The following is a 9,269-nucleotide window of genomic DNA, read 5'->3' on the forward strand; positions in this document are numbered from 1 at the left end:
ATTCTGTTTAGCTGATACTGAGATTAAACATACATAGCAGCATAGTAGACACCACTAGGTTTCAACTTATCCAAACAATCAGTGAACCAGGCCTAGGGATTAGTTGAACCTCTAAATGAATCAAGACCTCACTTAGCTAGCAGTTTTACTTCAAGTGGTAGAGTGGTTAATAGAGTTTCCCTGAAGGTGTAGTACCCACTTTTTCATGTAAAGTCCATATGCCACTGGGTTGAGGCCAGGTAAGTATTAAATATACTATTTACCTCTGACAAGCAAGACTTATCTTTTCCCACCATAATAGATGTTAAGTTGCAATCGTCTATCACAGAAAGGGAAAAACAGGCTAGAGAGACACAAGGCCTCCATGGTGTAGGTGTTCAGTTTTGAAAACAGATGCTTTCTATACAGATATATTTAACATACATATTAAGGAGAAGCTAAGTCCAAAATCCCAAAGCACACCTCCTGGCAAAAAATGTTTCCCTCTGCCAGAGATTCCAATTGGAAAATCATCAGTTACAGGACTTTAAATCTCAAGTTGGTCAGTATGAATGTAGGGCCCCAAAGATACAGAGCATGACACAGCTTGAATGACAGTTTCCATAGCAGAATGTTGTTTTGGGCCCCACTCAAAAGATGGTAATTTATGGGTTAGCCAATATATAGGACCAAGCAGAATTTTCAAAGAATCACAAACTCTTCAATATCTGAGGGATCCAGCTTAATGATAGTTCTCCTTTTTAGTGGTGGGAGCTGAATAGAAAACAAATTTTCCTTGACTGCCTAAGGACTCAGTATTGTGAATCTACCTGCAAAGCCCCAAGAAACATTACTAGGCAAGCAGGCTACTGAATTCTGTTGAAGGTTTTCAAGCACTCTTCCTAGGAAACCAACACTTTTAAAACTGAAGCTTTTGAAAGCCAACCATCAGGACATCATGCATATATGTGAAAACTTTATAAATCAGAGTTCTTACTTATAGTGAAGGGCAGGGAAGCCTGGCATACTGCAGTCATGGGGTCACAGAGTCAGACACGACTGAGTGACTGAACAACAATAAATACATTAAATTCTAAACTATCTGATTTTCACAAATGGCCAAGAAGATTAGGTAACCCAGAGGAGTACAACAAAACATATATGAAATGCCTTGTCACATAAATGTGAACAGATCTTGATCATCAGATGCCAATAGTATGGCAAAGAAGGTGCTGCCAATGTTCAAGTGTGTGTAATAGATTCAGTTAGATTCACATTGTATGCAACAGCTGAGATGATAGAATTGAATTTACCTGACAATAATCCACTATAAATCTTCAGCTCTTCTTAGACTTTTATACTGTGCATGCATGGCTTTTCTATACAGATCCTGCATTTCTTACTCCCATTGCTTCCTTTAAGTAATATTTAATCATGGCTGTGAATTTTTTATTCCTCCTGGGATTCTATACTCTGTGTGTGAAACCACCCAGGATGAGCCAGAGAGTCTACTGGTGGAACAATTTATGTTTCCCTAATACTTCTTTACATGTGACTGAGTTTCATCTAGCACTTATGGGACAGGAAAATACAAGCATTATTTCCTACTATATATTCAGATATGAAGGTAACACTGAGATTGCACAGAATTGGCACAAATGGCTTCATTCAAGTTTTCCCTATTCTAAACCTGGGCAAAACCTATAACACAAATCTAGATGCTGTTCCCTTCCACGGGTCCTGTAGAATAGTAATTTGGACTCTGGTCATAAAATTTGATTCTCTCTCCTCACCAAAATTCTCCAGTCTACTCAGATAAATGCATATGACATCTGATCTCCATTAGGGACAGAGAGGACTCAGTGTCATTTCTAATTATTTTTCTACTTATAGCAGATGTGGTTGAGTAGGCCAGCTATCTATATTCTTTATTTACAATAACTGTTTATCCAGCCCTCTCATATCCCAAGTCAACTACCAAAAGTTCTAAGGATGCTCCAGTTTGTGCTTAGGGTGCTTGTGCTTTCCTTCCTTTAACTCTGGGTCGCTGTGTGTCTCCGTCACTGTTATATGAAAGAATACAAAAACTTCTGCTTACTTAGGATTAATCTTAGGACTATTTGTTGCAGTGGAGTGGACCTGAGGTTAATGACTAGATTGAGGAACAACTTTCAACTGGAGTTGAATTATCAAGGAATAATGCTTGAATATATTAATGCATTTGTATAGAATCTAGAAAGATAGTACTGATGACTCTACTTGCAGGGCACAAAGGAGATGCAGACATAAAGAACAGACTTTTGGACACAGTGGATAAGGAAAGGGTGGGATGATTTGAGAGAATAGCACTGAAACATATTGCCATATGTAAAATAGATAGCCAGTGGGAATTTGCTGTATAACACAGGGAACCAAAAGCTGGTGCTTTGTGACAACCTAGAGGGATGGAATGGGTAGGGAGGTGGGAGGGATGTTCAAGAGGGAGGGAACGTATGCATACCTATGACCAGTTCATGCTGATGTATGGCAGAAACCATCACAATATTGTAAGTTACCTTCTAATTAAAAATTAAAATTAAGAAAAAAGAAATAACACATGATTACAGCCTGTCTTTGTATGTACTTCCTGGTACTCATCTTGCAACAATTTCCTCAATTACTCCTAGCTAACAGCTTATTATTCACAGCAACAGCTACAGTCAGACTTATCAGCAGTTTTACTCTAAATATCCAAGTCCCCTTACCACAGGGTGACAGTAAGTGGACACAGGGCACGTATATACACAGTAGATAGCATTAGAGGAAAGGAAACTACTTTAATTAACTTAATCTTTTAAAATGGGCAGTAAATATGTCTTCCTCTTATTGTAGAAAAAGACATATTTATTATATTGAAGTAAGCATTCCTGCTCATTGCTATAGAAGGAACCACTATTCCATCTCAAAAAGATGTTTGTTATTCAAACATCCTTCAAACAAAGCTGGCAAACCAAAACCAACCATTCCTTTGCTTGCAAAATGTAGAGGAATCCATACAGAACTGTCCTCTAACAGTAAAACTGTTGGAAATATGCCATCTTCAAACTCACTAGATAATGGCAAACATTTCCAACAGAACTCCCAGCAGTGGATGGGATCTCTCACTTTTTTATCTGATTGACAGCAAATATTTTTCAACTTCATGCATGTTGTTGATCTGATGAATAGAAAGGTGTATATCATAACAATTTCCACTTTACAGCATGATCTTTTTTCAAATTAGAGGATTCATATTTTAATATGACAGTATTTATCAAAATTTCCATCAATATCTGTCAATATTATAGTTTTTAAACAAAATTTTCACCATTTCCATAGGAAAAATATAAACACTTTCTTCTACTTTATTCTAATATTTTATAAATGCTACTTCCTAAATTGAATACTAACTTTTTATCCATTCAGAACTAATTTTGTGTGCAAGGTATGAAGGGATTTGAGTATATTCCCCGGCAAATGGAAAATAGATTAATCCTGCACTGTTCCCAGGTGGCTCTGTATGTGAATGCCTGCTAAATTGCTTCAGTCATGAAAACTTTTTGTGACCCTGTGAACTAGCCTTCCAGGTTCCTATGTCCATGGGATTCTCCAATGCTAGAAAATGGGAGTGGGTTGCCATGCCCTCCTCCAGGGGATCTTCCCGACTCAGGGATCGAACATGCATATCTTACATCTCCTGCATTGGCAGCTGGGTTCTTTACCACTAGCACAGGTGGCTATAGTGGAAAAGAAAACACCTGCATTGCAAGAGAAATAAGAGATGTGGGTTTGATCCATGAGTCAGAAAGATTCCATTGGAGAAGGAAATGGCAACCCACTCCAGTATTCTTGCCTGGAGAATCCCATGGAGAGATGAGCCTGGGGGGCTACCATCCTCAGTGTCACAAATATTTGGACTTGACTGAAGTGACTAAGCAGGCACACATGCACATTTATTATTGAAAAAAAATTCTAATCTTATTCATCTAAAATGTAACCTATATTCAACTTTCAGTTTCTTATAGGCAAATATCAGGTATTTCACTGAAATATTTGATATTACTCCTTCTGTCCTTGTAACGGATTATTCTCAAGAGTTGCCAGAGAGTCCTGGTTAAAAAAATGAGAGAAATAATGTTGTGCCTCTGCTGAAAATAACTGAATGGTTCCCCATCACACACAGCGTAAAAGTCAAATTTCATTCTTCTCCCTTGTGTCACTTCTCTGAACTCACTTCTGTGATATTCTCTACCTTGTTCACTCAGTTCCAGCCATGTTGGTATTCTCAGTATGGTTTGAAAATGTCAGGCCTACAATTGCCGTGGGTCTCAGCACTTGCTGTCCCTCTTGCTGGAATGCTCCTTCCCTAGACAACCACAGGGGTAGTTCTCTCAGTGCCTTCAGGTTTTAACTCAAAAACTGTGCTCTCAGTGAGGATCTCTCTGGACTCCCTATCTATCCAATTTCAGCCTCCTTCCTGGAATTCCAGTTCCGCCATTCCTTGCTTTATTTTTTCTTTCTTAACATTTATCACTGTGAAAATACTTTATATTTTACTTTTTGTCTCGTGGCTACTGTCTGTCTCCTACACTACAGTGAAAGTTCCCTGAGGGTAAGACTACTTTGTCTTTTTTATGACCATATCCAAAGCTCCTGTCTAGAAGACTGCCTGGGATTGGTGAGATGAAGATAAAGCAAATAAAATAAAAAGCAAATGGTGTTAAGGTAAGCCAAAGGAGGGCTAAGCTACTAATGCAAATGCTTCCAGGGTACATCTGGGCAATTTATTAGAGTGAAGCCAGCCATCTGGGGGCATGGCCCACTCGAGAGAATATTCTGAGTTTAAAATGGGCTGAGATCTTCCTTAGAGTCAACTGCTTGGAATTTCTTGCTGAAATGTGGGCCCTAACCCTTGGTCTATAGTTTGTTTTCTCAGGCAAGCCAGGAATATAGATTTTTGAAATGTGAAATCCCCCAAATGTCTCTATATCTAATTTTAAAATGGAGAATGATAAAAACATGAAGATCAAGCAAAATATGACAGTGGGCTGAAACTCGTCCATGAGTGGCCTCCAGGTGTTTGCTAGATTGAATTATGTGATGTATGAAAGAAAACCTATCCTTGCTCTGGTGAGGTGGGTTTATCTTGTGGAATTCTTGAGGCAAACAGCTTCAGATCATGTTGGGGGAGAGAATGAACTGGAATTACCAACTTCTTTCCACTCCGGGAAGCTCCCTGCCTCCCCCTCTGCCTGTTATGCCTGGAGTTATTAGGCAGAAGAGAGACACCAGAATTGTTTCTTTGAGGCCAGTGAAGAGTGTGGAGTAGGAAAACCAGAGAGAGTTTTGAAGCTTTTCCCACAGCTGAACTGGGAGAAGGAAAGAAAGACAGAAGGACAAAGACCCATGTATTGGGACACCATACTTCAAAGGGAATTTATTGGGAGTTACCACACCCTCTTCCCGCCAATCACCTATGTGGCGAGATACAGTCGAAGGACTTAGTTATACAAAGTCACATCTCCCCGTTCAACTGCCCATGCCACCTATCTCACCTGGAAATAGAACTGCACACATTTCCAGCACAGTTCCCTGTGTGCTTGAAGTGGGCAAGACTAGTCAGGAGGTACCTGTGAAGGGTCAGTAGGCACTGGCTTTGCTGGGATATTGCCAGAATGGGGGTTCTGGAGGCAGCAGACATCCATCTGGTGAAACACAGGCTGGGGGGACAGGGGCGGGATACCTGTGGTTTCAGGCAGGGGCTGAGAGATGGAGAGTCAAGTATTCCCCATGTCCTGGAGAGAAACATTAAACTCAATCCTTTGTTGCCTCTCTTCTGTAAGAAGGCACAGCATAGCCCCAGAGGATGAAGAACAGTGAGATGAGTGCAGTATCTGGGTCGAGCAAGTTTCCATTTTTCTGGATAAAATGCTTTCCAAATGCAAGGTGTCACATCTCTTATGTTCTGAGAACTCCACTAACTCATTCCTGAAAAAAATCATTTATTCAGTGTAGGGAAGTGAACCAAGAACTTCAGGTCTGAGATTTACTGCCCCTGGGTCCTCTGGAAAATACGAGGAAACTGCCCACAGCCCCCTCCTATGGAGCACCATGCAGTGTGTTTAAGCTGAGGGCTGGGCTCTGCTCAGCAGATGTGGCATGATGTCCCCGATGTAATAAAAGTCTTTTAAGTATAAACTTGGTTCCTGCTTAACTCTTGAGACAGTCCTGTCAAAATTCCCCTCTAGGGAGGCTCCAATCCATGTGGTTTGTTTGTTGCCACATCCTTTGTGCACAGAGCTAGGGAGGGCAACTTGGAGACTGCCAGAGGGCCTGGTTTTCTTGGGTCTTTCCATCTCTCATCGGCTCCACACCTCATACCCCTTTTTCCTCTATTCTCACTCCCTCTGTCAGTCTTTCTTAGAATTCCTCCTTCCTCAGTGTCCCTTCCCTTCTGGAGTATCCCTCTAGCCTCTCCTCAGATCTCTGCCAACTTTGCCTTTCTCTCCATTGCTCTGCACCTCTTCTAAACGTCTTTGTGTCCCTCCTTACTCAATTTATCCTGTCCATTTTCCTCTCAGCCCCAAGATTTCACTCTCCCTCTGTTATTCTTCACCCTCTTCCAGTTAGCTGCCTCTCACTCTTAGGTCATCCCTCCCCTTAGGAGCCTCTCCATTTCTGGTCCCTTCCCACCTCCTTTCTTAAGCAGCCACCTTCTCTTTTCCTTTTCCCTACAGCCCATCTCTAGTTCATTCTCCTCTCCTCTCCCTAGCCCAAACCAGCTAAGTCCTATTCCATGTTTATTTGACTGATTATGATACTAGCTGAAATTTAGTCACAGCCTGAATTTTACAGCTGCTCCTTCCTTTCATGTTCCATCCACCAAACACACCCAACCTTTTCAACATGACAAATTCCTTACACACAGCATGTCATGACCACATACATTTGTATTTCTTAGAACAAGACAATAGTTATGCTGGCAAAGATGTTGAATCAACATGGACCCTAAAGCTTTCAATACACTGAAAAGTAACATTATCTTGCATGTCTACAAAGTACGCATTTGTTTTCACAAACGTGGCAAAGTTTATCCTGACAGTTAGGACTTTTTCACCAAATCATAGACATAGATATGGAAATCATCATCAAACTTGATGAAATACACAGAGGGTTTGGCTTCCACTTGGTGAATGACCATTCCGATCCGTTTGGAGCCATCTTCTTTGGTATATTCCACATGTTTACCTATCAGACCATCTACAACTCCTCCTGGCTCCCTTTCTGCAAGAGGAGACTCACTGGACTCTGGCATGATACGGAGGTCTCCTTCTTTATAATCATCTAGAAGTTGGTACATGTACAAGACAGGATCTTTCTCATAGGTAATGTAAAACCAGGCTTTCATGATCGGTGCTTGGGCTAAGACCATTCCTCTCCATTCATCCTTAGAACCATGCTCATCCTCAAACATGTGTTCCACAGCTTTACCAATTATGGTATTTGCAAGGTTTGCATCACTGACTTGAGTTGATGCCACCCTGTCAGAAAGAATTTTAAGAGACAAAACTCTTTCATCTCTGTGAAGTTCCAGTCCATAGACACAGTCAATTCCATCATATTTCACCAGATAAAGAGAAGGATTTATAGGCACCTGATCCAGAACGGTTCCTTTCCACTGAGTGATGGGTTCATCACCTTCCTTCCATCCATGTGAAATTCTGCAGCCCACAATGTTCCTGCGGGGCTGGGACGAAGGTCTGCCTCTCTGCTTCTTTTGGGAGGCTTTTTTCTTCATCATGTTTGCAGACCCAGTGGCCTTTCCTGCAACAGCCCTGGTTTGCTGCCCTTCGGCCTCCTGTGAGTTGGGGGTTTTCATGTCTGCAGGAGGAGGAGAGAAGATAAGAGAGGAACATTCAATATGCCATAAGGTGAAGTTCTGCCGACAGCGACGTCTCCATGTGCCCCGCGCCAGCGCCTAAAATTTCCCCATGAACCTGGCAGTAATGCTGGAAATCCTGGCTGTGTGCCTGAAAGCGCTCTCCCTTCTAGGTACCCTGAGGCTGCGGTGAAAGGCGGCAGCGGCAGCGGCAGTGGTGCTGCCTGGGGTTAGGAACTCTGCAGGAGGGGGCAGACTACGTCCTCGTTCAGAGACCTCAGCCTCCGTCACCGCCACTGGCGCCCACTCTGAATCCCCTGCAAAACCCCTATCCCTCCACAGCCCTGACCCACATGCCCTCACTCACTGTCGTCCTGTTCAGAACATCCCAGTAGTCTGCTACTCACATGCCCCCTGTCTACCTCCACTCGCTTTCTTGGCCCCCAGTGCCCTTGCCTCCCTGTGCTCATCTTCAATGTCTTGCCTGCTTCCTAACGCTATGCCCCTTTCCTGTTGCCCATTGCACTCCCCCTTCCCACCCTAGCCTCACCCGGCGCCTGCCTCCACCCCTTATCTCTGGCAGGAATCCATCCCATCCCCCTTCTCTGTCCTGGCGCCCACCAATGGCCTTTCCTTTCCTGGCGTCCACCGCCCGGATCTCAGGCTTCACGTGTGCAAATCGGACACCTCGCAGCTTCCTTTTCGGTGAGTCTGTGTATAAGCAGGATAGGCAGGCGATGAGCTGGGTGCTTGCAAGAGCTGGGAGGGGAGGATCCTTAGTCGAGGAGCTCTTTCAGAAGGGCGGAGGAGTAGGAGAGGAGGATGGCGGCGGTGTCTTCGGCACTCTGTTCTGGGGTCCTCCGCCTCTTTCTCGGTGGCGGCTGCCCCTCTGCGACATCGGGATCCCACCAGCCGCTACTGGTGCAGTAGTCTCCTCCCTCTTTCCGTAGCGCAGCTTCCTGCCAGGAGAGAAGCCTCCCCTTCCTGCCAAACACTGCCTGCCCCACCTCAACTCCTAAGCCCACCACTGCTCTGAGCATGGGAGGTGCTACTTGTCTCCCGATCCCGCCCCTTTCCCAAATCTGAAGCAGCTGGGCCTATAATCCTCCTCCCTATTGCCCCCTCCTCTTTCCTCCCCGTTTCAGGGTCCTGTTTCTCCTGTGCTCACCTCCACCTCCATCCTATAAGAGCCCCTGCTCCATCTGCTTTCCATCTACTATGAATTTGTCTTTACTTTCCCCCAGTGCACTTATGTAGTTATTTTTCATACTAAAATATGCCTTTCCCGTCATTTACAAGGATTTTTGGTAGAAAGGGAGAAATGTGCTCAGTCTGCCATCTTGACCCAATCTCTATGTAAGCTTTCCTTGTAAGTCTGTGAGCTCAGTGGTGT

At 43.5% G+C, this 9,269-nt stretch overlaps 1 protein-coding gene across 3 annotated transcripts; it reads right to left on the reverse strand.

Annotated features, from left to right (window-relative positions):
• Nucleotides 1-6,929: 6,929 nt before the first annotated feature.
• Nucleotides 6,930-8,881, reverse strand: LOC122689590 (spindlin-2). 3 transcript variants are annotated; one of them, XM_043896174.1, is made up of 2 exons: nucleotides 8,498-8,881; nucleotides 6,930-7,878 (listed from the first exon to the last, which is right to left on the reverse strand). In XM_043896174.1, exon 2 carries the CDS (start codon nucleotides 7,874-7,876, stop codon nucleotides 7,100-7,102), a length of 777 nt encoding a protein of 258 aa, XP_043752109.1. In that variant the 5' UTR covers nucleotides 7,877-7,878; nucleotides 8,498-8,881; the 3' UTR covers nucleotides 6,930-7,099. The 3 variants fall into 3 exon arrangements, with proteins under 3 accessions (XP_043752109.1, XP_043752111.1, XP_043752110.1); XM_043896176.1 differs by having other exon boundaries at nucleotides 8,564-8,869; XM_043896175.1 differs by having other exon boundaries at nucleotides 8,510-8,869.
• Between the last annotated feature and the right edge of the window lie 388 nt (nucleotides 8,882-9,269).

The sequence above is a fragment of the Cervus elaphus genome, chromosome X, assembly GCF_910594005.1.
Source record: "Cervus elaphus chromosome X, mCerEla1.1, whole genome shotgun sequence".
NCBI classification, from domain to species: Eukaryota; Metazoa; Chordata; class Mammalia; order Artiodactyla; family Cervidae; genus Cervus; species Cervus elaphus.

What these genes read in the sequence shown, in the direction of transcription:
- LOC122689590 (XM_043896174.1), bottom strand. Translation starts at nt 7,876, where the DNA reads ATGAAAACCCCCAACTCACAGGAGGCCGAAGGGCAGCAAACCAGGGCT.